Source organism: Pan troglodytes, chromosome 1, assembly GCF_028858775.2.
Source record: "Pan troglodytes isolate AG18354 chromosome 1, NHGRI_mPanTro3-v2.0_pri, whole genome shotgun sequence".
NCBI classification, from domain to species: domain Eukaryota; kingdom Metazoa; phylum Chordata; class Mammalia; order Primates; family Hominidae; genus Pan; species Pan troglodytes.
The window spans coordinates 111928365-111956141 of record NC_072398.2 but is presented as its reverse complement, the minus strand read 5'-3'; the positions used below and the strand labels follow the sequence as shown (position 1 = coordinate 111956141).

General features: G+C 39.3%; 2 protein-coding genes across 13 annotated transcripts in view; both read left to right on the top strand.

Moving 5' to 3' along the window:
- The window catches only part of CSDE1 (cold shock domain containing E1), a 41254-nt gene extending 33323 nt beyond the window's left edge, over positions 1-7931 (top strand). For all 12 annotated transcript variants that reach the window (XM_001160588.7, XM_003308298.6, XM_054686125.2 and 9 more), the window contains 5 exons: positions 840-959; positions 4126-4304; positions 5100-5263; positions 6096-6228; positions 6626-7931. In XM_001160588.7, the coding sequence (XP_001160588.2) occupies positions 840-959; positions 4126-4304; positions 5100-5263; positions 6096-6228; positions 6626-6673 (644 nt within the window). In that variant the 3' untranslated portion in view covers positions 6674-7931. The remainder of the gene's footprint in view (positions 1-839; positions 960-4125; positions 4305-5099; positions 5264-6095; positions 6229-6625) is intronic.
- A 103-nt stretch (positions 7932-8034) lies between these two features.
- NRAS (NRAS proto-oncogene, GTPase) lies at positions 8035-20352 on the top strand. The gene is made up of 7 exons (XM_001149822.6): positions 8035-8189; positions 8667-8794; positions 10867-11045; positions 15094-15253; positions 16171-16294; positions 16633-16671; positions 16775-20352. The coding sequence occupies exons 2-5, from the start codon at positions 8684-8686 to the stop codon at positions 16288-16290; spliced, it is 570 nt and encodes a 189-aa protein (XP_001149822.1). The 5' UTR covers positions 8035-8189; positions 8667-8683; the 3' UTR covers positions 16291-16294; positions 16633-16671; positions 16775-20352.
- The last annotated feature ends 7425 nt before the right edge of the window (positions 20353-27777 follow it).

Here is a 27777-nt window from a genome sequence, read left to right as displayed (position 1 = left end):
CTGAGGTGGGAGGGCCGCTTGTGCTGGTAGGTTGAGACTGCAGTGAGCCATGATGATCCTACCACTGCACTCCAACCTGGGTGACAGAGCAAGACTGTCTGAAAAAAACAAAAATAACCCCAAGATATGTATACATCACCATGGAGTAGGGAAGAGAGGCATTTCCCTAGAAGATTGTTTTGAAGAAGAATGAATCTAAATGTGAAAAATAATGGGAAGTTAAAAAAATTAATTGTAATTTAGGATCTTGGATCTCTGACTTTAAAAGACCTGCAATTTATTTTTGGCTCTCATCTGAACTCTTAAGTGTGTGTTATGTTTTAGACACTGGGGATACAGCAGTGAAGAAATCAGATACATCCCTGTATTCATTGACCTTATTTTTTGGTGGAAAATATGGGGCAGACTAGAGGAGTAAAATACTGTATATGATGTTTAGAAAGACAACAATACATGTAATAAAGATGAATCAGGACAGTATGTAAGTATTGTGATTTACATTTTAGAGACCAGGAAAGGCTTCTTAAAAAATGACATATGGTCACCTGGAAAAAGTAAGAGATCAAGGCATGTTTTATTTATGAATACTTATTAATTCCTTAAACAATTTTATTTAAACAATCCTATTTAGGAAAAGCAGGCATTTTGGTAGTTTAGAAGTATTTAAAGTCCAGCAGCTGTTCTAAAAATAGAAATTGGCTTCAGGTTCCCTACCCCATTTCAATAGCAGCCAGCCAACCTACCCTGTTAACATTTGTGCTGTTATTTTTTGCTTACTTGTCTTTCTATGTAGTAGAGATGAAATAAAATTGAAAGATGTACCTGCCTTTGTTTTGTAGTGAATGGCATTACTGAGGAAGCTGATCCCACCATTTACTCTGGCAAAGTAATTCGCCCTCTGAGGAGTGTTGATCCAACACAGACTGAGTACCAAGGAATGATTGAGATTGTGGAGGAGGGTAAGGATCATCACTATCAGGCTGTTTGAAATTTGCCATAACTTCAGATGAGCACCTATAAAGTTTTAAAATATGGTGCTTATTGCAGTTGTTTTTAGGTTTAAAACTGAATTAAGGAAAAGTGACCTCTCTCATGCTTGCTTTTTATTTTTATACCCCTTGAAAATGAGGTCAGTCTGGGTTTAAATAGTGAAAACATGACTGCTTTGTGAGCACATGACTGATACATGAGCAACTATGAGTTATATTGAGATAGACTTAACAACAAACTCTGATAACCAAAGCATTTAATGTTGAGTGTATGATAATCAAATATTCAGTTCCTTCACTAGTATTTAAATCAGTAAGCATTCAGTTCTGTATTTTTGCTTCCTGTAAAAGTTTACTGTTTTTTTTTTCCCCTACACTACACATATGTACGTAATCTGTTTCTTAATAGCTAGAGTTCTATGAGGATCCTCTTTCTCGTTTCTAGCTCAGGCTTCCTTTCATTCTCTACTTTCTTCTTCTTTTCTCCCCATCTATCTTCAAGAATTCCCAGAGTTCCAGTGCTGCTGTTCCCCCAACAGTCACCATCAGAAAGGCCAACTTTGTATGATCTGTATGCATAAAATAAATACATTATAGAAATAGGAGAGAACTCTGTAGATGATTCGGATAGCAGAATTACATGATGTGGAGTAGATGAGAGGGCTTGAGTATTCCAACCAAAGATGATGGCTTGGTAGGCCAGGCGTGGTGGTTCACGCCTGTAATCCCAGCACTTTGGGAGGCTGAGGCGGGCGGATCACGAGGCCAGGAGTTCGTGACCAGCCTGGCCAGCATGGTGAAACCCCGTCTCTACTATTAAAAAAACTAATAATAAAAAAATTTTAAAAAGAAAAGATGATGGCTTGGTTTACAAAGAGAATAAAGTCCTTGCATCATCTAAGAGTCAGCGAACATAAAGTGCTGAATAGCAGGTCATTTGGGAGAAGGAAGTGAACCTTGATAACCTATTCCTTTACCACATGGGATTCTTAGAATTTCTGTTCTACATAAAACCACTGTTCTCCCACCTCTAAATATGAATCTTTAAACAAATGCCATGACATCACACCCCTAAAAAGGCCATGGGAGTATGGACTACTAACTTTAACTCATAATATGATATCAAATTGCCCTTCCATCTCCTAACGTGCTGCTTTTACTTCCTTTTCCATCCCCACTTCCCAGTCCACTCATTCTTCAGCACTGGCTGTGGGATATAGTCCAAAGCAAGGGTTTTATTTAGGCATCTCTAAGCCTGGTGGGATATAGTCCAAAGCAAGGGTTTTGTTTAGGCATCTCTAAGCCCGGGACTAGACAGATTACATTTTCCCACTTGGTAAGAACTAGCTCTTTTATTCAGGAACACAACTGTAACTTATACTAAGACTTTGAAGTTGGGCAGACCTAGATCTGGACACCGTTCTAGCATATAATCTTGGACAAATAACTTAAATCTTTACTAGCTCAGTTTCTTCATCTTTAAAATGGTAATACCTTCAGCCTTAGATGGTTCTATAAAGTATGAATCAGTATGTGCATCATAAATGGTAATTATTGATATTGCATGAGGTCAGACCAGCTTCCTCTAATCACTCTTCCCATGACTTGATCTCTTTGGATTATCTCCTCAAAGTTTTCTGGTTCCTGTATTTAAAATTAAAAGTCAGCTGGGGTCGAGAGTAGGGGCTCACACCTGTAATCCCAGCACTTTGGGAAGCCAAGGCAGGCAGATCACCTGAAGGTCAGGAGTTCGAGACCAGCCTGGCCAACATGGCGAAACCCTGTCTCTCCTAAAAATACAAAAATTAGCCAGGTATCATGGTGGGTGCCTATAATCCCAGCTACTTCAGAGGCTGAGGCAGGAGAATCACTTGAACCTGGGAGGCGGAAGTTGCAGTGAGCTGAATCATGCCACTGAACTCCAGCCTGGTTAACAGAGCATGACTCCGTCTCAAAAAAAAAAAAAAAAGTCAGGTGTGGTGGCTCACACCTGTAAACCCAACACTTCGGGAGGCCAAGGTGGGCAGATCACTTGAGCCCAGGAGTTTGAGACCAGCCTGGGCAACATGGCAAAACCCTGTCTCTACAAAAAATGCAAAAATTAGCCAGTCATGGTGCGTGCCTGTAGTCCCAGCGACTCAGGAGCTGAGGTGGGAGGATCACCCGAGCCCAGGAAATCAAGGCTGCAGTGAGCCGTTGATCGCCACTGCACTCCAGCCTGGGTAGCAGAGCGAGACCCTGTCTCAACAATAACAATGACAAAAATTCTTCACTTACCCTGTAATCATCAAGAGGATGGTTAGAAGCTTCTGCTTCCCACCTGTTTTTCTCATGTTTTCCACTATTGTTGACTGAGTACATTTACCTGGATGCTGAAAATTGTTAGGCAGCTGAATTCTTTGGCATAGTTTTTATCTGTAGCCTGCACCGGGCTCCAGGCAACTTCATACTGTAGGGCAGGGCTCAGCATATATGGTGGCCTTTTTTTGTGATCACAGCCACAACCATTTGTTTACATATTGTTTTTCGTTGCTGTCTCACTACAACAGCAGAGTTGGTTAGACAGGATGACTTGCAAACCTAAAATAATACTCTCTGGCCCTTTAGGAAAATGGTTTTTGGTCTCTGATCTGGAAAAAGGAACCTATGTGAGGGAGCCAGAATTCAAACAAAAAAAAAGGAGATGGGGTGTCAAATTTATCTAAATTGTTTTTGCCTGTGCCCGCCTAGTTGTTTACTGGCTCATTGAGTATGGGACAAAAGTATTTTTGGTTGGCTCATATTGTGAACTTGGGAAGAAGATAGTCCTGTGAATATTGGCAACCCATAGTGCTTAAAATTTAGGCAATGGGATTGTAAATGACAGTATTTTTTGTTTTAATTTATAAATGCAGTTTAAAATTGTTCATCAGCTAATAAAGTACTGATGGGAGCTGTGACATTCTCATTTGGTTCCATGGTAGTAGTTAACATTTAGGATTTCATTTAAGCTTTAAGGTGAAACTTCTGAGTACTAAAAATGTATATGTATTTTAAGTAACATAACACATTTTTAGCAGCTATATAAACTTCCTAGGATCATCAGCAGAGGACTGTTGTGAAATACTAGCTTTTAGACTTTGTACCTGTTTTACAGGCGATATGAAAGGTGAGGTCTATCCATTTGGTATTGTTGGGATGGCCAACAAAGGGGATTGCCTGCAGAAAGGGGAGAGCGTCAAGTTCCAATTGTGTGTCCTGGGCCAAAATGCACAAACTATGGCTTACAACATCACACCCCTGCGCAGGGCCACAGTGGAATGTGTGAAAGATCAGGTAAGTTCCAGCATCTCTGTATCTGAATTTGATCCTTCTATGAGTTGGTAACCAAAACCTTCAAATATTTTCAGCCAAGGGGAAATCATCAACATTCATTCGTTTTTTATTTCTACTTCACCTTTTTTCAGTCATTTGAGGTAGCTTAATAAAAACAGAAAACTACACAAAAAGTGACTATATTAGCAATGAGAAAGTAAGATTGGTATTAGTAACTAATATTACGCAATGGGGAAAATAAGTTAGAGGTGAGATTTCCAGAATAGAAGGACTATATGGTTTTGTACACTTTTGCTTAGAGCTGCTTTTGCATATCACACAAACACAGAAACCATGTTCAAAAGTACTTAAAAAATAAGCTTAGGGCAAACAAACTTAGTCTTACTCCTGAGATCTCAGGGAAATCTGAGTCCTCAGAATGTTTTTCATCAGTACAGAGAATAATAACATTTTGTATGGCTGCTACTATAACCCAGCTTAATTCTAGAGGGGATCCAAACAATATATATGTTGAAGTAACAGCTTCCTGATGAGTTTGCTTAATTCAAAAAGCTTAGTTCATAATATACGAAGGAACAAGGCAAGTTTTATTTGTTTGGTTCAAGTTTGTGATATAGTGAATGGCACTTTCAGAGATACATTTCTTCCCTGACAGGTTTTGCCACAGGCAGCTGGACTGGAGTATCAACATTAATACCATGTTTTATACATCCTTTTAGATAGGGGCAGGCATTGTGCTTCATTCAGAGTGAGGTGTGGCATGCCCTCTCTTTTTTACCTACTTTTTTTTTTCAGTTTGGCTTCATTAACTATGAAGTAGGAGATAGCAAGAAGCTCTTTTTCCATGTGAAAGAAGTTCAGGATGGCATTGAGCTACAGGCAGGAGATGAGGTGGAGTTCTCAGTGATTCTTAATCAGCGCACTGGCAAGTGCAGCGCCTGTAATGTTTGGCGAGTCTGGTGAGTTTTCTTGTTGTGGTTTGATTAGTAACTACCCTGGAGTGTCTCAACTTTATAGTCTCTGTTTTGTCACATTACTTTTCTGTGCCTTGTCTTCTGCCACTTACTGTTTCTTGATACTTCCTACTTCTAGTTGAATACAAAAAGATTGTGTAGTACATGTTTTTTAAAATTTTTGCCAAATTCCTTTTCTTCCATTAAGTCATTTCTAGGTTATATGCTACTTAAAATTCTAATAGTTTAGCCATGCTGATTCATAATGCCGCTTTGCTTCCCCAGAGACAGTCTCACAGTCTGACTCGGTTACCCAGGCGCTATCACGACTCATTGCAGCCTCAACCCCCTGGGCCTAAGCAGTTCTCCCACGTCAGCTTCCCCAGTAGCTGGGACTACAAGCATGCGCCACCACATGCAGCCAATTTTATTTTTTGTAGAGACATGGTCCCACTGTTTTGCCCAGGCTGATCTCGAACTTCTGGGCTCAAGTGTTCCTCCTGCCCTGTCCTCTCAAAGTGCTGGGATTACAGGTGTTAGCTACCACATCTGCTACCTTGTTTTTTTATGCATCTGTGGAACTGGTCACTCTGATTGCATTCAAGTCTAGGGTCTGCAAATGATTCCTTCCATTCCTATTAAGTTGGGACCTTGAGTTGGGGATAATAATACATAAACAAACTTGTCTGTCTTGTCTTTCTAGCTAGGTATATGAGGCAAGAGTCCCATCATAAAAAGTGAGTCATTTGGGCAGTTAGGTGGAAAACACACTCCTTTGCAAGTGCTTGCTGTCTGCCCACCAAGTGTGGTTTCTTCTCATCTTTTGACTTAATTACAGTGAGGGCCCCAAGGCTGTTGCAGCTCCTCGACCTGATCGGTTGGTCAATCGCTTGAAGAATATCACTCTGGATGATGCCAGTGCTCCTCGCCTAATGGTTCTTCGTCAGCCAAGGGGACCAGATAACTCAATGGTATGAGGGCATACAAGGCTTGGGGGAGGCCAACTGATAGACCAACATAAAATATGTGGTCCTATTTAAACAATAGGTCAGGAAACTTAATGAAGCAGGGAGACTTCCATATTGCTTATAACTAGTTAGGACTTTCTACACATTGGTTCAGCCCCCTAACCTAATGGTTGCTTATAGTAAGAAGCACATTTCTTTTCTTGATGCTTTGAAGACAGTTTAGGTAATGAATGGGTCAGGAGTGCTTACTGTGGATTTTCTCCTCTAGGAAAGAATTAGTACTGCATAAGATGATTAAAAATAATGCTTTTGTAGTTTCATTTCGGAATAGTGAATGTACTATGATTGTTGTGCGCTCAAATCATTAACTGCAGGGTTTTTTTTTTTCTCCCCCCCACAGGGGTTTGGTGCAGAAAGAAAGATCCGTCAAGCTGGTGTCATTGACTAACCACATCCACAAAGCACACCATTAATCCACTATGATCAAGTTGGGGGGAATCTGGTGAAGGGTTCTGAGTATCTCCCTCTTCATCCCTCCCGAAATCTGGAATACTTATTCTATTGAGCTATTACACCAGTTTTAACACCTTCCTCGTGTTATGTTTAAAAAAATAAATAAATTTAAGAAAACCATTTTAAATAATGCACAGTTGCAGCCTGGAAAAACTTAAGGTGGCGCCTTATAGTATCAATTTTAGGAGCTTTATTTGGTGCATTTAACGCAACTGGTAATTGCAGAATCCACTTTGCCTGTGTAAGTGAAAAATATAGACTGTTATCTTGTTGGCCCTATGAAATTCTGCACTTTTCATTATATACTCTACCTTCATTAATTACTTCTGGCAAGATGTTCTGCCTTAGCACTCAGTTGCATTCTTTTCCTTTTTCTTCCTGTTCATTATGCTTTAATTCTGAGGACCATATGAGGGTAGAATATATTATCTTTTAAAAATTACAAAAATTTGTATAGGCAAACCATTTCTTAAAGTTGATGGCCAAATTTTAAAATGTTATTTTTCATATCATTTATAATCTTGTCACAATCCACTTAAAGAAGTTTGGTTATATTTCAGTGAAAATTATCTTCCAGAGTAGGTTTTTTTTCGTGGGTTGGGGGGTAACTTTACTACAATTAGTAGGTATGGTGCAGAATTTCATGCAAATGAGGAGTGCCAGCAGTGTGATAATTTAAACATATTTAAACAAAAACAAAAAAAATGAATGCACAAACTTGCTGCTGCTTAGATCACTGCAGCTTCTAGGACCCGGTTTCTTTTACTGATTTAAAAACAAAACAAAACAAAAAAAAAATAAAAAGGTTGTGCCTGAAATGAATCTTGTTTTTTTTATAAGTAGCCGCCTGGTTACTGTGTCCTGTAAAATACAGACACTTGACCCTTGGTGTAGCTTCTGTTCAACTTTATATCACGGGAATGGATGGGTCTGATTTCTTGGCCCTCTTCTTGAATTGGCCATATACAGGGTCCCTGGCCAGTGGACTGAAGGCTTTGTCTAAGATGACAAGGGTCAGCTCAGGGGATGTGGGGGAGGGCGGTTTTATCTTCCCCCTTGTCGTTTGAGGTTTTGATCTCTGGGTAAAGAGGCCGTTTATCTTTGTAAACACAAAACATTTTTGCTTTCTCCAGTTTTCTGTTAATGGCGAAAGAATGGAAGCGAATAAAGTTTTACTGATTTTTGAGACACTAGCACCTAGCGCTTTCATTATTGAAACGTCCCGTGTGGGAGGGGCGGGTCTGGGTGCGGCCTGCCGCATGACTCGTGGTTCGGAGGCCCACGTGGCCGGGGCGGGGACTCAGGCGCCTGGGGCGCCGACTGATTACGTAGCGGGCGGGGCCGGAAGTGCCGCTCCTTGGTGGGGGCTGTTCATGGCGGTTCCGGGGTCTCCAACATTTTTCCCGGCTGTGGTCCTAAATCTGTCCAAAGCAGAGGCAGTGGAGCTTGAGGTAAGTTTATCTCATGCATAGTGTTCGGCTTTGGGCTGTGGAATGTTCAGGCGTTTCACTGATGCCAGAAATCGAGCAGAATCTATCAGCTGGAGACAAAGGCCTTGGGCGGGGGTCCTTCCATTTGGTGCCTACGTGGGGAGATCTTTGGAGACAGGGAGAATGGGAAGGAGTTGCGGCCTGGAGGCTTCCTGCTAGAGCAGAGAAGCCTTCGGGGAGTAATAGGAAGGGGGATTTCCATTGCTTAGGCTGAGGGCGGGGCCCAAGGACTGTTGAAAAATAGCTAAGGATGGGGGTTGCTAGAAAACTACTCCAGAAGTGTGAGGCCGATATTAGTCCAGTGTTTTTGCGTTCTCTAGTCACTTTAAGAACCAAATGGAAGGTCACACTGGGGTTTTCATTTCTATTGATTATAGAAAGCTTTAAAGTACTGTAGATGTGGCTCGCCAATTAACCCTGATTACTGGTTTCCAACAGGTTCTTGCTGGTGTGAAATGACTGAGTACAAACTGGTGGTGGTTGGAGCAGGTGGTGTTGGGAAAAGCGCACTGACAATCCAGCTAATCCAGAACCACTTTGTAGATGAATATGATCCCACCATAGAGGTGAGGCCCAGTGGTAGCCCGCTGACCTGATCCTGTCTCTCACTTGTCGGATCATCTTTACCCATATTCTGTATTAAAGGAATAAGAGGAGAGAAAGTAAAAAGTTATTTTGGGTATACATTCAGTTATGCAATAAGCTTAACGTGTTTATAGAGAACAGTTCATTTTTATTAGCTGCTGAAGTTTCTAAAACCTGTCCAGTTTTTAACAGTTCTGTAAACTATTGCAAACTCAGTGTTGAGTTCATTCATGAGTTTCTTCATATATAACGGCTCTATTACATGAGAAACACAGGCCATAGTAGCGAGACTGTCTGATTGTATGGGAGATAATAGGATGGAGATAAAGGATTCAGAGATGAGTGTTCTTCAATATTTATTTATTAGCTAGTTGAAGCAGCTGAGACCAGATGATTGGAGTAGCAAGAACTTGAGATTTTTAGTCTTTATGCCTAGGATTTTGGTCCCTGTTTGCAGTTTATTTAGTTGTGTGATATTGAGCAACTGAATCTCTCCCAACCTCATTTTCCTCATGTTTTAAATTACCATAAACTTGTCCTGCCTACCACACAGGGATGTTATGGAAAGTTAAATAATATATTTAAGTTATTTATGAATGGTAAAGCACTATGTAATAGTACTTAGGGATTCTATTGTTATTATGAGAGTTCATGGTACAGATTGTCTTCAGTAAGTGGCACCTAAGGCTCTTTAAATAAAGGGTTTTGCCGGACACGGTGGCTCACGCCTGTAATCCCAGCACTTTGGGAGGCTGAGGCAGGCGGATCACAAGGTCAGGAGTTCAAGACCAGCCTGATCAACATGGTAAAACCCCGTCTTTACTAAAAATACAAAAATTAGCTGGGTGTGGTGGCACGCACCTGTAATCCCAGCTACTCAGGAGGCTGAGGTGGGAGAATCGCTTGAACTCAAGAGGCAGAGGGTGCAGTGAGCCGAGATCACACCACAGACCTCCAGCCTGGGCAACAGAGCAAGACTCCGTCTCAAAAAATAAATAAATAGATAAATAAATAAAGGGTTTTGTAATTTTGTTCAGTTTAGAAATGCCTAACTTTAGAGATTATTTTAATCAACACCTGGCCTCCCTACCATCTGGCTACTCGTGTTTAATTGATGCAAACTAACTCTAATATAGCCACTATAAAAAATTGGTTGCTAACCCTTGGCAAAATCTTTATTTTGAGCTTAACAGCTTTAATATTTTACATGAAATGTTTAATATTTTAATTAAATATTTTTAAATGTTTGATTTATTGAGCAATTTACATAAGTAAAATACATAAATTTTATGTCTACAGCCCAGTGCTTTTTGCGTTTCTATGTAGTCATGTAGCTACCACCCAGATAACAGTATAGAGCACTTCCAGTACTCCAGAGAGTTCTCCAAGTGTGATGACATTAAAATACAAGTAAAAGTCCTGTTGCCATAAAACCAAAATGAAAGTATTTTTTATATGATCTATGCATGTTTGTCTTCCTGAGAAATTAATCATAACTATACCTTGTTTGGAACCTTTAAGAATTTGATTCAGGAATATTTCCCAAAGGTACATCTGTCATGATAAAAAAAAACCTTCTCTGAAACAAAGGTATTTGTATATTTAGTCATAAACACAAATGATGTATATAGGGCCAGGTTATAATTGGTGGAGGTATGTTTAGATTTCTTTAAGTAAAATAAACAGCACAAATAAAACAGTCCAGTTCATAGCTTAGTGAAATACACTAGGTACTTAATCTGTAGCCTCCTGGCTGCAGTAGAGTTGTCATTTGAGTTACTGTGTTTTCTTAATCTTTTCCAGGAACAGAGTGACCATATTTCTTTTCTGCAGGCATATAGAATTTGGTGGGTTTTCTTTTATGTAGGGTGATATTGGATACTTTTTGTTTGTGATTATATATTAGCAATTTGAGGGACAAACCAGATAGGCAGAAATGGGCTTGAATAGTTAGATGCTTATTTAACCTTGGCAATAGCATTGTATTCCCTGTGGTTTTTAATAAAAATTGAACTTCCCTCCCTCCCTGCCCCCTTACCCTCCACACCCCCAGGATTCTTACAGAAAACAAGTGGTTATAGATGGTGAAACCTGTTTGTTGGACATACTGGATACAGCTGGACAAGAAGAGTACAGTGCCATGAGAGACCAATACATGAGGACAGGCGAAGGCTTCCTCTGTGTATTTGCCATCAATAATAGCAAGTCATTTGCAGATATTAACCTCTACAGGTACTAGGAGCATTATTTTCTCTGAAAGGATGATCTTTGTGTTCTGAATCTTTATGGGGAAATGAGGTTACCACACTAGGGAAGATAGAGCTTTTTAATTATGGGAAGAGTTGGTTTTAGGTTGTTTGACATTGAGAATCTAGGGTAATTACTGAAAGTTAATACTGGAATTTATTTTACATAATATACTGTTACTATAAAGTTTGATAATACATAAGTGAAGCTTGCTACTGGGAATGACTTGGAACCAGAGTTGTTGTAATTTGAGATCACAAAGGAATTTCAGAGAGGAAAACATCTCCAAGAAACATCTTTCAGTATGTAATGGAAAAGATAGGCCAGGCACAGTGGCTCACACCTGGAATGTCAGTGCTTTGGGAGGCCAAGGCGGGAGGATCACTTTCAGCCCAGGAGTTGGAGACCAGCCTGGGCAACAGAGCAAGACCCTGTCTCTACAAAAATAAAAATAAAAAAATTAGTCACACATGGTGGCAGCTACTCGAGAGGCGGAGGTGGGAGGATCACGTGAGCTCAGGAGGTCGAGGCATGCTTACTCCACTGCACTGCTGCACTCCAGCCTAATCAACAGAGCAAGATTCTGTCTCCAAAAAAAATAAAAAATAAAATGATAGGAGTAAGCAAATAGGAAGTCCATAAAGATGAAAACAAAGCAAGGGAACATAAAGATAGACTTTGTCCATAGAACCATAAAGTTTCAAAGCTAGATTGGACCATAAAAATTCTAGTACAATATTCTTATTTTGCAGAATCAGAAACAGAGTTCAGAATGTCGTTTGTTAGGTTTTGGAGTCAGGATTGTTATTAGTAGCAGAGCCAGGACCAAAAACCCAAAGCTCCTTTTTCTTAGCACAGTGTTCTTAAACAGAATAATATAATGGTTAAGAATGAGAACTCTGCCTGGATTGAAACCTAGCTCTGTTTATTAGCGACGTGACTCAGGGGCTATGTGGCTTTCCTAACCTATAATATGGAAATAATAATACCTACCTCATAGAGTTGTGAAGATTACAGTTTTAATAAATACGCAAATCACTCAGAATAGTGCCTGGCACACAGTAAATGCTACTTAAGTGTTCTGCCTAAAGGCTTGAGTCTTGGCTTATTTTCTATCCATGTGAAGATGTCTGCTCTCAAAAGCAGATTGGTCCAACACTGAATTCAAGTGTTCTTTTCCTAACCTGTTGTACTTCCCATTTTTTTTTTTGTCTAAAAGTAATAGCAGTACTTAATAAAATGCCCACACTTGGCATGCATCTAATAAATGTTTTTTGAATTTCTAGAAGTCATTTTTCTTCTTTCTTACAAGAAATTTATTCATTTTTCTATATGCCTTAGCTCAAACCAAAGAGTATTTAAAACATCTTATGAAAATGCATATAGTAGAGCAAGATAAAATTAATGAAAAATAGGCTTAAGTGAGACCAAAAAAATAAGGGTAAAATAAACAAATTTAGGAGTGAGCATATTCTGTGATTGTGCATGAAGTTCCAGTGACTTTCTAAAGGTGGACTACAAATTTGGTCACTGTTGTGAAAAGGAAAGTAGCCAGCTGAAAGATTCAGTATCTGTATGCTGAAAGCCGTTAAGTTGCTCAGACTAGAAGGAAATTTTCCCATGGATCCTCAAAGAGGCTTGTTTAATGTAAAAATCAGTAGTAACCTGACAGTGACATGGTCCAGGTACTTTAGGCTGTCTTATCCCTTAATGTAGGCTATTACCATCAAGCACAGTTTTGCAAATAGCCAGTGGAATGTAGTTCAGATACATGACTTTGTGGGTAATCCAGGGGTAGAGACTAAAACAGTACTGTGCAGTATGTGGTTATTTACAGTTAATTAAGATTAAATAAAATTTAAAAATTAGTTCCTTGACCACCAAATGCTCAATAGCTACTGGTAGGTACCATGTTGAACAGTACAGATATAGACCATTTCCATCATCACATAAAGTACTGTTGGATTGTGTTGGTCAAGACAATCTAAAGCAATTGTTTCCCAGGTGTGCTGTGTGGTGTGTCTTACATGTCATTGAAAGGGGTGCTGTCAGGAGTTCTAGATGCTTCAGCCTCCCTTTACTAAGAGCAGTTCTTATGTTTTCTATTTTGTCGCTTGGGCTTCCAGATACAATGTTTCGTTTTAGTTTTTTTTTTTTTTTTTTTTTTTTGAGACTGAGTTTCGCTCTGGTTGCCCAAGCTGGATGGAGTACGGTGGTGCGATCGCGGCTCACTGCAACCTCCGCCTCCCGGGTTCGAGAGATTCTCCTGCCTCAGCTTCCCGAGTAGCTGGAATTACAGGCGTCCACCACCATGCCCGACTAATTTTTTTTGTATTTTTAGTAGACATGGGGTTTCACCATGTTGGCCGGGCTGGTTTCAAACTCCTGACCTCAGGTGATCCACCCGCCTCGGCCTCCCAGAGGGCTGGGATTACAGGTGTGAACCACCGTGCCCGGCCTGTTTTAGTTTTTTAGAGATGGAGTCTCCCTCTGTTGCCCAAGCCAGAGTGCGGTGGCATGACACTCTCAGGGTTCAACCTCTCAGGGATCAAGGGATCCTCCCACCTCAGCTTCCTGAGTAGCTGGAACCACAGGCACATGTGCCACCATGCCCAGCTAATTTTTGTATTTTTTGTAGAAGCAAGGTTTCACCATGTTGCCCAGGCTGGTCTCGGACTCCTAGGTCAAGTGATCCTCCCACCTGAATCTCCCAGAGTGCTAAGACTATAGGCGGGAGTCACCATGCCCAGCTTCATCTACAATTTATTTGAAGAAAATGTTTGAGCACCACCCATCTTGAAAAGTGATAGACTGCCTTCCATTAAATACTGTCACACCTAGTTATTTAGCAACAGTGAGCTTCACTTTTTATACTTTAGACCTTAATCTAAAGGGTGATTTCTAGTTGCCAATTAAATCCAGAGCCAAGCTCTTTGGAGAATCCAGGAGCCTCACTAGGTCATGTGTCAGGATAAAATACCCATCCACTCCCATTAGAAGGTGAGCTTGTACTTATGGCTTCCTGATGGCTGCTGCAACAAGTCTAAAGCAGTCTCCTTAGTATACAATGTCTTCTCTAAGTGGTAGAAAAAAGCAAAAATACTAGAAGTTAATAGGGCTACATAAAATTTGCTAGTTTCTTTTTTGCCCTAGCCATTTATTCCTTCCTGAAATCTTGTCTTTCTCTCACTCTCTTTCTCTTTCTTTTCTCTTTTCTTTTCTTTCTTCCCTTTCTTTTCTTTCTTTTTTCCTGTTGCCCAGGCTGGAGTGCAGTGGAACAATTATGGCTCACTGCAGCCTTGACCTTTCTGGACCCAGGTGATCCTCCCACCTCAGTCTCCCAATTAGCTGGGACTACAGGCATGCGCCACCACACCCAGCTATAATATATATTGTATATATATTTTTTATTTATAAATATATATAAATATATAAATATATATTTATATGTGTAAATTATATATATTTATATATTATAAGTTATATATAAATATATATTTATATATTATATATATTTATTTTTATATATTATATATATTTATATATATATATATTTTGGGGGGGGTTGGGGGGGATGGAGTCTCACTCTGTCGCCCAGGCTAGAGTGTAGTGGCGTGATCTTGGCTCACTGCAATCTTCGCCTCCCAGGTTCAAGCGATTCTCCTGCCTCAGCTTCCCGAGTAGCTGGGACTATAGGCGCCTGCCACCACACCTGGCTAATTTTTGTATTTTTAGTAGAGATGGGGTTTCACCATATTGGCCAGGCTGGTCTTGAACTCCTGACCTTGTGATCTGCCCACCTCAACCTCCCAAAGTGCTGGGAATACAGGCATGAGCCACTGCACCCAGCCTAATTTTTATATTTTTTTGTAGAGACCGGGTTTTGCCATGTTGCCCAGGCTAATCTCAAACTCCTGGGTTCAAGCAGTCTGCCCTCCTCAGCCTCCCAAAGTGCTGAGATTGCAGGCATGAGCCACTGCACCCAGCCTAATCTTGTTTTTCTTATGTTCTGATAATATATTCCCGTTTTTAGGGAGCAGATTAAGCGAGTAAAAGACTCGGATGATGTACCTATGGTGCTAGTGGGAAACAAGTGTGATTTGCCAACAAGGACAGTTGATACAAAACAAGCCCACGAACTGGCCAAGAGTTACGGGATTCCATTCATTGAAACCTCAGCCAAGACCAGACAGGTATGGTACAGCTTTCAGCATTTGTGCAAGAGTTTGCATCAGTTGATTAACTCTGGTAGAGATGTGATCCATATTCATATTCTTTGTTGTTATGCATTTTTTTCATTTTTATTTTTTTATGTTTTTTTTTTTTTAGGCAGAGTCTCACTCTGTCTTCTAAGCTGGAGTGCAGTGGTGTGATCGATCTCAGCTCACTGCAGCCTCTGTCTCTTGGGTTCAAGTGATTCTCCTGCCTCAGCCTCCCAAGTAGCTGGGACTATGGGCGCATCATCATGCCCGGCTAATTTTTGTACTTTTAGTAGAGACGGGGTTTTACCATGTTGCCCAGGCTGGTCTCGAACTCCTGGCCTCAAGCAATCCTCCCACCTGGACCTCCCAGAGTGCTGGGATTACAGGCGTGAGCCACCACGCCCGGCCTGTTGTTAGGCATTTTTAGTAGTGTTCTTTTTCTTAACGCTTGTTTAAACCCAAAATGAACTTACTAATATTCTGTTATGGCATGTTTACTCCTGCATTAACATCCACAAATATTTCTTGGGAAGATCCTTGACTAAAAATATTTATAAACATTAGTTATTTCTCTGTCAACACCAGCCCGTTTAGGGCTTAAGCCTCCTGAATGGAGTCTTTAGTTTAATGTAGTTTTGTTCCGTGTTTCTCACATTACCCTTTTCCTTTGCATGAATGTTTATTTGGCAAAATGTGCCATTTTTATATCAGCCTGTTCTTGTGATTCAATAGGAATGTGAAATTTAGTGTTCTCTTCCTTAAATCACCATATTTTATTTTATCAGCTATTCGTTTAGTAATTGGAATCTTATGTCCACATAAAGAGATACAAATGCAAGAGAGCTTATAATTTGGATTGTGTCCGTTAAGCTAGCTCTCTCATTTTTTTTCATTTTTTCCTTTTATAGGGTGTTGAAGATGCTTTTTACACACTGGTAAGAGAAATACGCCAGTACCGAATGAAAAAACTCAACAGCAGTGATGATGGGACTCAGGGTTGTATGGGATTGCCATGTGTGGTGATGTAACAAGGTGAGCATATGGTTTCTTGGCATAATTACAAATCTTAGTATATAGTATTGGGCAATTTGGAGGAGTGCTGGTGTTATTGTCTATATGTTTTTTGAGTTTCTGCCTGTCCTCTTCTGCACATTTTCCATATGACACCCTTTCTGAAAGTACTGAGGTCTAAAGTGTTTAAAACATTTGATTATTCCACAGGTATCTTTATATTTTTGGTAACATTAGAAATTATAAGACATTATTTATGAAATGTAGGCATACCCTATTCCTGGCAATGACCAGGAATTTGAAGGATCACTACTTTGAAACTAGTTAATAAGGACATGGTTTCTGTTCTTTTTTTACAGATACTTTTAAAGTTTTGTCAGAAAAGAGCCACTTTCAAGGTAGGACAAGTTTGGAAATGTATTCTCATTCCTGTTAATTTTGTATACTTGTTTTTCTTATACTCCGAATGTGTCACTTATACAAATTCTGTTTCTATTTCAGCTGCACTGACACCCTGGTCCTGACTTCCCTGGAGGAGAAGTATTCCTGTTGCTATCTTCAGTCTCACAGAGAAGCTCCTGCTACTTCCCCAGCTCTCAGTAGTTTAGTACAATAATCTCTATTTGAGAAGTTCTCAGAATAACTACCTCCTCACTTGGCTGTCTGACCAGAGAATGCACCTCTTGTTACTCCCTGTTATTTTTCTGCCCTGGGTTCTTCCACAGCACAAACACACCTCTGCCACCCCAGGTTTTTCATCTGAAAAGCAGTTCATGTCTGAAACAGAGAACCAAACCGCAAACGTGAAATTCTATTGAAAATAGTGTCTTGAGCTCTAAAGTAGCAACTGCTGGTGATTTTTTTTTTCTTTTTACTGTTGAACTTAGAACTATGCTAATTTTTGGAGAAATGTCATAAATTACTGTTTTGCCAAGAATATAGTTATTATTGCTGTTTGGTTTGTTTATAATGTTATCGGCTCTATTCTCTAAACTGGCATCTGCTCTAGATTCATAAATACAAAAATGAATACTGAATTTTGAGTCTATCCTAGTCTTCACAACTTTGACGTAATTAAATCCAACTTTCACAGTGAAGTGCCTTTTTCCTAGAAGTGGTTTGTAGACTTCCTTTATAATATTTCAGTGGAATAGATGTCTCAAAAATCCTTATGCATGAAATGAATGTCTGAGATACGTCTGTGACTTATCTACCATTGAAGGAAAGCTATATCTATTTGAGAGCAGATGCCATTTTGTACATGTATGAAATTGGTTTTCCAGAAGCCTGTTTTGGGGCTTTCCCAGGAGAAAGATGAAACTGAAAGCATATGAATAATTTCACTTAATTTTTACCTAATCTCCACTTTTTTCATAGGTTACTGCCTATACAATGTATGTAATTTGTTTCCCCTAGCTTACTGATAAACCTAATATTCAATGAACTTCCATTTGTATTCAAATTTGTGTCATACCAGAAAGCTCTGCATTTGCAGATGTTCAAATATTGTAAAACTTTGGTGCATTGTTATTTAATAGCTGTGATCAGTGATTTTCAAACCTCAAATATAGTATATTAACAAATTACATTTTCACTGTATATCATGGTATCTTAATGATGTATATAATTGCCCTCAATCCCCTTCTCACCCCACCCTCTACAGCTTCCCCCACAGCAATAGGGGCTTGATTATTTCAGTTGAGTAAAGCATGGTGCTAATGGACCAGGGTCACAGTTTCAAAACTTGAACAATCCAGTTAGCATCACAGAGAAAGAAATTCTTCTGCATTTGCTCATTGCACCAGTAACTCCAGCTAGTAATTTTGCTAGGTAGCTGCAGTTAGCCCTGCAAGGAAAGAAGAGGTCAGTTAGCACAAACCCTTTACCATGACTGGAAAACTCAGTATCACGTATTTAAACATTTTTTTTTCTTTTAGCCATGTAGAAACTCTAAATTAAGCCAATATTCTCATTTGAGAATGAGGATGTCTCAGCTGAAAAACGTTTTAAATTCTTTTTATTCATAATGTTCTTTGAAGGGTTTAAAACAAGATGTTGATAAATCTAAGCTGATGAGTTTGCTCAAAACAGGAAGTTGAAATTGTTGAGACAGGAATGGAAAATATAATTAATTGATACCTATGAGGATTTGGAGGCTTGGCATTTTAATTTGCAGATAATACCCTGGTAATTCTCATGAAAAATAGACTTGGATAACTTTTGATAAAAGACTAATTCCAAAATGGCCACTTTGTTCCTGTCTTTAATATCTAAATACTTACTGAGGTCCTCCATCTTCTATATTATGAATTTTCATTTATTAAGCAAATGTCATATTACCTTGAAATTCAGAAGAGAAGAAACATATACTGTGTCCAGAGTATAATGAACCTGCAGAGTTGTGCTTCTTACTGCTAATTCTGGGAGCTTTCACAGTACTGTCATCATTTGTAAATGGAAATTCTGCTTTTCTGTTTCTGCTCCTTCTGGAGCAGTGTTACTCTGTAATTTTCCTGAGGCTTATCACCTCAGTCATTTTTTTTTAAATGTCTGTGATTGGCAGTGATTCTTTTTCTTAAAAATCTATTAAATTTGATGTCAAATTAGGGAGAAAGATAGTTACTCATCTTGGGCTCTTGTGCCAATAGCCCTTGTATGTATGTACTTAGAGTTTTCCAAGTATGTTCTAAGCACAGAAGTTTCTAAATGGGGCCAAAATTCAGACTTGAGTATGTTCTTTGAATACCTTAAGAAGTTACAATTAGCCGGGCATGGTGGCCCGTGCCTGTAGTCCCAGCTACTTGAGAGGCTGAGGCAGGAGAATCACTTCAACCCAGGAGGTGGAGGTTACAGTGAGCAGAGATCGTGCCACTGCACTCCAGCCTGGGTGACAAGAGAGACTTGTCTCCAAAAAAAAAGTTACACCTAGGTGTGAATTTTGGCACAAAGGAGTGACAAACTTATAGTTAAAAGCCGAATAACTTCAGTGTGGTATAAAACGTGGTTTTTAGGCTATGTTTGTGATTGCTGAAAAGAATTCTAGTTTACCTCAAAATCCTTCTCTTTCCCCAAATTAAGTGCCTGGCCAGCTCTCATAAATTACATATTCCTTTTGGTTTTTTTAAAGGTTACATGTTCAAGAGTGTGAAAATAAGATGTTCTGTCTGAAGGCTACCATGCCGGATCTGTAAATGAACCTGTTAAATGCTGTATTTGCTCCAACAGCTTACTATAGAATGTTACTTAATACAATATCATACTTATTACAATTTTTACTATAGGAGTGTAATAGGTAAAATCAATCTCTATTTTAGTGGGCCCATGTTTAGTCTTTCACCATCCTTTAAACTGCTGTGAATTTTTTTGTCATGACTTGAAAGCAAGGATAGAGAAACACTTTAGAGATATCTGGGTTTTTTAACCATTCCAGAACTTGTGAGCATAATCATATTTGCTTTATATTTATAGTCATGAACTCCTAAGCTGGCAGCTACAACCAAGAACCAAAAAATGGTGCGTTCTGCTTCTTGTAATTCATCTCTGCTAATAAATTATAAGAAGCGAGGAAAATTAGGGAAAATATTTTATTTGGATGGTTTCTATAAACAAGGGACTATAATTCTTGTACATTATTTTTCATCTTTGCTGTTTCTTTGAGCAGTCTAATGTGCCACACAATTATCTAAGGTATTTGTTTTCTATAAGAATTGTTTTAAAAGTATTCTTGTTACCAGAGTAGTTGTATTATATTTCAAAATGTAAGATGATTTTTTAAAGCCTGAGTACTGACCTAAGATGGAATTGTATGAACTCTGCTCTGGAGGGAGGGGAGGATGTCCGTGGAAGTTGTAAGACTTTTATTTTTTTGTGCCATCAAATATAGGTAAAAATAATTGTGCAATTCTGCTGTTTAAACAGGAACTATTGGCCTCCTTGGCCCTAAATGGAAGGGCCGATATTTTAAGTTGATTATTTTATTGTAAATTAATCCAACCTAGTTCTTTTTAATTTGGTTGAATGTTTTTCTTGTTAAATGATGTTTAAAAAATAAAAACTGGAAGTTCTTGGCTTAGTCATAATTCTTATATTCACTGAAGTGCCTTTATAGAATGCTAATATTAATTTCAAACTTTTGGATGTGACATTTGGAAGTGTTGGAATATCTGAGTTCCTCATTTCATCATAACATCAAATATATCAAAGCCTGCTTTAAAGTATTACCTTGGGGATGATTCATAGCTATTTGTCAGATTTGCATACATTAAGATGCCATTGGAGCTCTTTTGTCTCATTTTTGCATTACTGCACAATCTAGCAATCTTGGTGTAGGTGGAGGAGCATTGATGCTAGGGGCTGGAGAACTTGAGGCCCAATATAATTTTACTACGCCGGCCCAGTTTCTTCACTTGCAAAATAGAAGAGTTGAATTAGGATATATCAGATTTCCCAACCTTAAGGAGACTTTAAAAAGAATAATATCAAACCTAGGCATTTTCAACTAACACTGGAATACTAATTTTGGAGACCTTGGTTTACTCTACCAAAGACATCAAAATTTTTTTTCACTTTTTTTTCGGAAAAGGAGGCAGGGAAGGTAGGTCATTAACATGTGGCTGAAGTAAGCTTGGGAAAACCAATTTTAAATGACAATATTTTTTCTAGCTAGGACAACTAGAAAGAGTAAATATTTTAATTATAAAATGTATTTGAAAAAGAAATAGAATTAGGGAATTTGTATCTTTCAACCTATCACCTCATATAGAGACCTAGGTGATAGTTTGAGAGAGAAACATACAAAGTCCACAGTTCTATTTCTTTTTCATATACATTTTACAAAAATTTGTTCTAATGTTTGACCCTCTAATCACGGAAAAGAGGAAAGGATGTTTTCTGGTGAGAACTGCTGTTCTGTTCAGCAAAATAAAGCTACAGAAACAAATAATGAGAAGGTACCTAAAGAAGCTTGTTTATTTGGAATATGAGGGAACCTCCTGTGCATCTCTGTGCTATTAAGGTTTCTGTTCTCATAAGCAATATTTAAGGTCACTGAAAGGCCAACATAGTTGCATGAGTTATTTGATACCCATAAATACATGAGAAGAGGCCAAGGGGCCTTGCTAGTGATCATTTCACAAAACTGAGGATGTCCAGCTCCATGAGAGCACAGAGAGAATCAATGTCCAGTTTCCAAGTGGGAAGGGTATGCTTTGTAATGCTTTTAAAAGTAACTGGGCAGTGAAATGTGACCCTTTACCTTAATAAAAGACAGCTGGAACTTCAGGAACATACAAAATAGAGAGAAATATTCTTTCCAGTTGCAAAAGGAACATAAGAGAGTTCAGATTCATGAACCAAGAGTTGAGTTGACCATTCTTATTTGCAGTTGAATTCTACCATATGATTTACTTCACACTTGCACCGAAATAGTCTATTATAAACTACTGGTGTTGGGGGTGGGGCGGGAGTGGGAATGGGGAATGAAGGGGAGGAATGAACTTAGTCTCTTAACTAGTATAAATTCAGATTACCATCAACTCGTAGAAGCCATATGAAGTAAAAATGGGTAGCACCTGCAACACTGGGACTTAGCGTGCTATTAAATGTTTCTAAAGATAGAGGCATGTAGCTACATGTCTGATAGGGGAGGATGTGGTTGTAGCTAGCAGTTGCCTACTAGCAGGCTTCTTTATTTGCAGCAGCCTGAAATACCCAGGTTAGGAAAAGCAATCTTCCAGAATGGATGCTGTGGACATGGTACAATTGGCGCTATTGATACTTTCTATAGGAGCTTGAAATGTGTGGATTGTAATTAAGTCTGAAAGAAAACTTGCACTTGATTTTAAAACATTTTCTTATAAATCAATTCACATTTATAACTGAGACCCAACATTCCTGATAGGAATATTTTTGTAAATCAATGGTATGAAGTGTAAAGACATGTTGAAAGTTAGAAGAAGAGATCTTTTAAGTGTATGCTTGTTTTGGCTGTGAAGCTGAGGGGTTTGACATTTACTATTAAAGTTCAAAATAAAACTAGCATGGCATATGAAGTAGAATTACCAAGGCCTGTGTTTCTCTAAGAGAACCATATTTGGATCCCCTGTGAGGCATAGCCATAAGCCCTAACAAAATGTTTTTGTTACACTGGTTTGGTACATTTTCCTTAAGACTTTCCTACCTAATTTATTTATGTATCTAGCCCCTGTGCTGCTCTGGGCATACAGCAGTGAATCTGACAGATACTGGTTCCTTATGAATCTTTTATATTCTACTGAGTCTCCCCAGAAACCTCTAAAACAAAATTTCTTAATTGCAATTTTGTGATTATTTCAAAGGTGAAGGACGGGGTTTACTCTGATATAGCTCGTTTAACCTCAGTGTTCTGGCTGCTGACCTCTGGACACTGTCCATAGTCACCTTCCCTGATTTTCCTGCAAGTCCTCTTGGCTATCCAAGATGCAGCATATACTGACTCACAACTCACTGCTACTTGGGCCTCTCCTTTTCAAGTCAAGGCTATGTAGAAACAGAAACCAATATTTTTATATTGCTTCAAAAATGTCAAAGTGCTTTTGCATATCTTATTTTATCCTTCACATCCATATCAAGTAGGAATCATCTCCATTTTACTGATGAGAAAACTGAATCCCCTAAAAATGTATTGATTTTATCTAAAATTCAAACCCAGGTCTCCCGATTTCCAGAATCTGCTTTTTTTGATTCACTAGTAGGTTTTTTTTGTTTGTTTTGTTTTTGTTTTTGTTTTTGTTTTGAGACAGGGTCTGGCTCTGTCACCCGGGCTGGAGTGCAGTGGCTCCATCTCAGCTCACTACAACCTCCGCCTCCCAGGCTCAAGCAATTCTCCCACCTCAGCTTCCTGGTAGCTGGGACTACAGGTGCACCACCATGCCTAGCTGATTTTTTGTAGAGAAGGGGTTTTGCCATGTTGCCCCTGCTGGTCTCGAACTCCTGAGCTCAAGCAATCTGCTTGCCTCAGCCTCCCAAAGTGCTGGGATTACAGGCATGAGCCACCATGCCCAGCCACTAGTAGTTTTTAAACCATGCTGTTCAAAGTCCTTGGAGTGTAAAGGAGACTTTGCAGAGAGGCTGAACGGCTGTGGTTCTGCTCCTCCTCCCTTGTCCCCCAACTTCAAGGAAGGAGGAGGAGGTAGGGTGAAGAGCAGGTTGGAGAAAAGTGGGAGTTCCCAACAAGTTTCACACCAGATTAATTCCACGTTCATCTCTTTCATTTTAGGCTTTCATTCAAGATTTAGTTTGAGGCTGGGCATGGTGGCTCACACTTGGAATCTAGCACTTTGAGAGGCCAAGGTGGGAGGATCGCTTGAGGCCAGGAATTCAAGACCAGCCTGGGCAACATAGCAAGACCCTGTCTCTACAATGTTTTAAAACTTAGCTACCCCCACACCTGTTGTAGTCCTAGCTATTCAGGAAACTGAGGCAGGAGGGTCACTTGATCCCAGGAGTTTGAGGCTGCAGTAAGCTATGATAGCACCACTGCATTCCAGCTTGGCCCACAGAGTGAGACCCTGTCTCTAGTGGGGGGAAAAATCTTTAGTTTAAAAAAAAGATTTCATACGTAAAACTATGAAAACCACTTGACTTCACCAATCTACTTCTACAACCATCTATCAAACTGGGAATCACTAGATCACATCCTCATGTCTAGTCCAGATCCCAATATTCTATAGACACAATCATGTTCATTGCACTCTACATAATAGTGAGATGGTGTATAATACAGTGCTTAAGAGCCCCCACTCTGGAGCCAGAATACCTTGCCTTGAATGCCACTTCTACCACTTATTAGTTGTATGACCTTGAGCAAGTCAACCTCTCCATACCTGAAGTTTTTCAACTGTAACATGGAAGAAATAATAGTTCTTCAAAAGACTATTGTGAAAATTAAATAATATATATAGTATGAATATATATATAGTATAAATAATATATAGTACAAACAACATCAACAAGAAACAATAACTTAGAACACTATCTAACACTGTTTTTATTGCAGGGACCCCATAGTATGCCTCCCTCCCTCTCTCCTCTAACAGAACATAGTACACTGCTGAAGTACAGCTTGTTTTGTTTAAAGCAAATTGCTGAATTTCATTTCCATTCCAGAGACAGGAAATAGAGTCAGTTTGTCTCACGGAAAAGGATGTGTCTCAAAAATTTGACTTCTTTATTTTTAGGCGTGTGTGGGAAATTATTACTGACAGGAAAATTAGACTGAATGCAGTAAAGTAGCATAAAATTCCTCATCATTCCACAGGTTTGGTTATGCTCCAAACCAAAACGCATTCCTTAAGTATAAAGGAATTGTTACACACCTCTAAGAGGATGACAAAACCTATAGTTGCTGCTGGCAACTATGTTCCAGTTCTATTCCTAAACTGGAAGTTGTAATGAACTCAGAACTGCTCCCACTGAAGCAATGTAACAAAAAAAATGGAGCTGGCAGTTTACTGATGGTCACCCTCAGCCCCACAGAACTCTTGGGTATGCTGTCTTCTCAACCACAACTTACTGTGGGCATTGAGGCATTGAAGGATGTGGGGTGATGAACAGGTTGGAAAGAGGTGGGAGCCCCAGCAAGTTTCACAGCAAGGAGAGAGACCTGCTATAGCAGAATGGAGGTAAAGGCTTTCTGGACAACAAGGAGCCAGGCACAGTAATCTGTGTACAGTTAAGTCCTGTACAGCGTCATCTGCTTCCCGCAGAGCCTCAGGTATCTCCAACTCAATGAACTACAAGAAATCTCCTATTTAAAAAGTACCTTTGTAAATTTGATATTTGGATCTTAGAATGATTTCCACTAAAATAATGTTGTAAACCATGGTTAAGTCCCTAGGTTAGCTCCAACTGATGTGGTCCATGATATAGCTGAAATATTTGCACACCAATCATTTTAAAGGACATAAAAAACAGGTGGGGGGCTAGGGGAGGGATAACATTAGAACTACCTACTGTAGGTGACAGGTTGATGGGTGCAGCAAACCACCATAGCACATGTATACCTATGTAACAAAACTGCACGTTCTGCACATGTACCCCAGAACTTAAAGTATAATTTTAAAAAAAGACATAGAAAACAATATTTTTGCTAAAACTAAAACAAAAATAGAATTCAGTGAGGCTAGTTTATCTTATATGCTGGTGCCTGAAGAAAAGCATGCTTAATTAGAGAAAAAGAATGAGTAGATAGACTTTTCCCATTAGAGGGAATTTCTGGGCATTTTCCTTGAAGGCTGCGGATGATGATACAATTGAGATTTTTATTATTGTTTTCCTTTAAATTTAGAGTTTGTTTCCTGGTGATAGAAATAATACTTGTTCATGGCAGAAAATGTACATAAGCCAAAAGAATGGGGTAAAAATCACCATCATCACACTACCCAGAAAGAGTAAGAGTGTAAACTACACAAGCTGCTTTCAATGCCTAGAGTGATATGTAAATTAATACTTTTCTTTTTTTACAAAGACAAGATTATACTATATATACATTGTTGTAATATTATTTTCACTAATAACATTTTGTGAATGTTTTTCATGTTAATATGTATTCATCTACATCATTATTTTATTGTGTGGCATTTTATTTTATGGTTATACCATGCTTTATTCAATCTTTTATTGTAGACGTGTGGGTTTTTCCTACCTTTTGACTATTATAAAGGTTTAGCTACAATAAACATTCTTGAACTACATTTTTGATTACTTACATAAAAACTTTCTTAAGAAAGTCATAAAAATAAAGGCACGATGGCTCATGCCTATAATCCTAGCACTTCGGGAAGCCGAGGCGGGCAGATCACTTGAGGTCAGGAGTTCGAGACAAGCCTGGCCAACATGGTGAAACCCTGTCTCTACTAAAAATACAAAAATTAGCCAGGCGTGGTGGCATGCACCTGTAATTCCAGCTACTCAGGAGGCTGAGGCAGGAAAATCGCTTGAACCCAGGAGACAGAGGTTGCAGTGAGCCAAGATCACCCCACTGCACTCCAGACTGGGTGACAGAGCAGGACTCCATCTCAAAAAAAAAAAGAGTCACTGAATGTTTCCGAACTGAGAATATAATGATCAAGTGGTTTTTCAGAAGATTTAACCTGGTGGTATTATGCAATATGGATTGGAGGCAGGGGAAATAATTAGGAATCTATTGCAATTATCCAACTTTGAGGTAACTCATGACTTATCAGGTAGAATTACATTGGCTTCTAATAATAATAAAAAAAACTGACTAATCAGCGACTAAAACAAATTTACTTTTCCCTTTTTTTTTTTTTTTTTTTAAATGGAGTCTTGCTTTGTCACCAGGCTGGAGTGCAGTGGTGTGATCTCAGCTCATTGCAACCTCCACCTCCCGAGTTCAAGTGATTCTCCTGCCTCAGCCTCCCGAGTAGCTGGGACTACAAGCATGCGCCACCACACCCAGCTAATTTTTGTATTTTTAGTAGAGACGGGGTTTCACCATGTTGGCCAGGATGATCTCGATCTCTTGACATCATGATCTGCCTGCCTCGGCCTCCCAAAGTGCTGGGATTACAGGCATGAGCCACTGCGCCCAACCATTTTTCTTATGTATCAAGAAGTCTTGCTGGGTATGGTGATGCATGTTTGTACTCCCAGCTACTCAGGAGGCTTGGGTAGGAGGATCACTTGAGTCCAGGAGTTCTGGGCTATAGCAATCTATGCTGATCAAGTGTCCACACTAATTTCAACATCAACAGGGTGACCCTCCAGGAGCGGGGGACCACCAAGTTGCCTAAGGAGTGAACTAGCCCAGGTCTGAAACAGAGCAGGTCAAAACTCCTGTGCTGATTAGTAGTAGGATCACTCCTGTCAATAACCACTACACCCTGGCCTGAGCAACATAGTGAGACCCTGTCTCTTAAAAAAATTCCTTAATTAAACAAGAATTCTAAATATGGGAAGTCCTGGACTAATATGGTGGCTTTAGGATGCCATCAGGGACCCTAATTATTTGTTTCTGTTCAGATAGTCTTCATGTGGCTCTTGTCCTGCTCACCATTTGTGTTAAAACAATGGTTGGTTTGGAGGCCCCTATCCACATATTTCCTTTTTCAGGCAGGAAGAAGAGGAAGGGCAAAAGGCAAAACATATGCCAGCTGAGCTGGTCCCTTTTAAAAGAACTTTTGGAGACATCCCACCCAGCAATTCTGCTTACATCACTTTGGCCAGGCTGTGTCAAATGGCCGCTTCTAGCCACAAAGGAATCTAGCAAATGCTGTTTTTTGGCTGAGCACATTAATGCTCAAACCAAAGAAGTTTTTGTTTGTAAGAAAGGTAGGGAAAATGATCTTTGGGTAGGCAACAAGGGTATTTACACAATTGGAATGAGAAAATTGGAGTGTAACTTATATAAAGATAGGAATTACTGAAGGAGAAGCAGGTTCATGGAGGAAGATGCTTGGTTTGGATGTATCAATTTGTGGATACTGTTGGGAAATCCAGGTAAA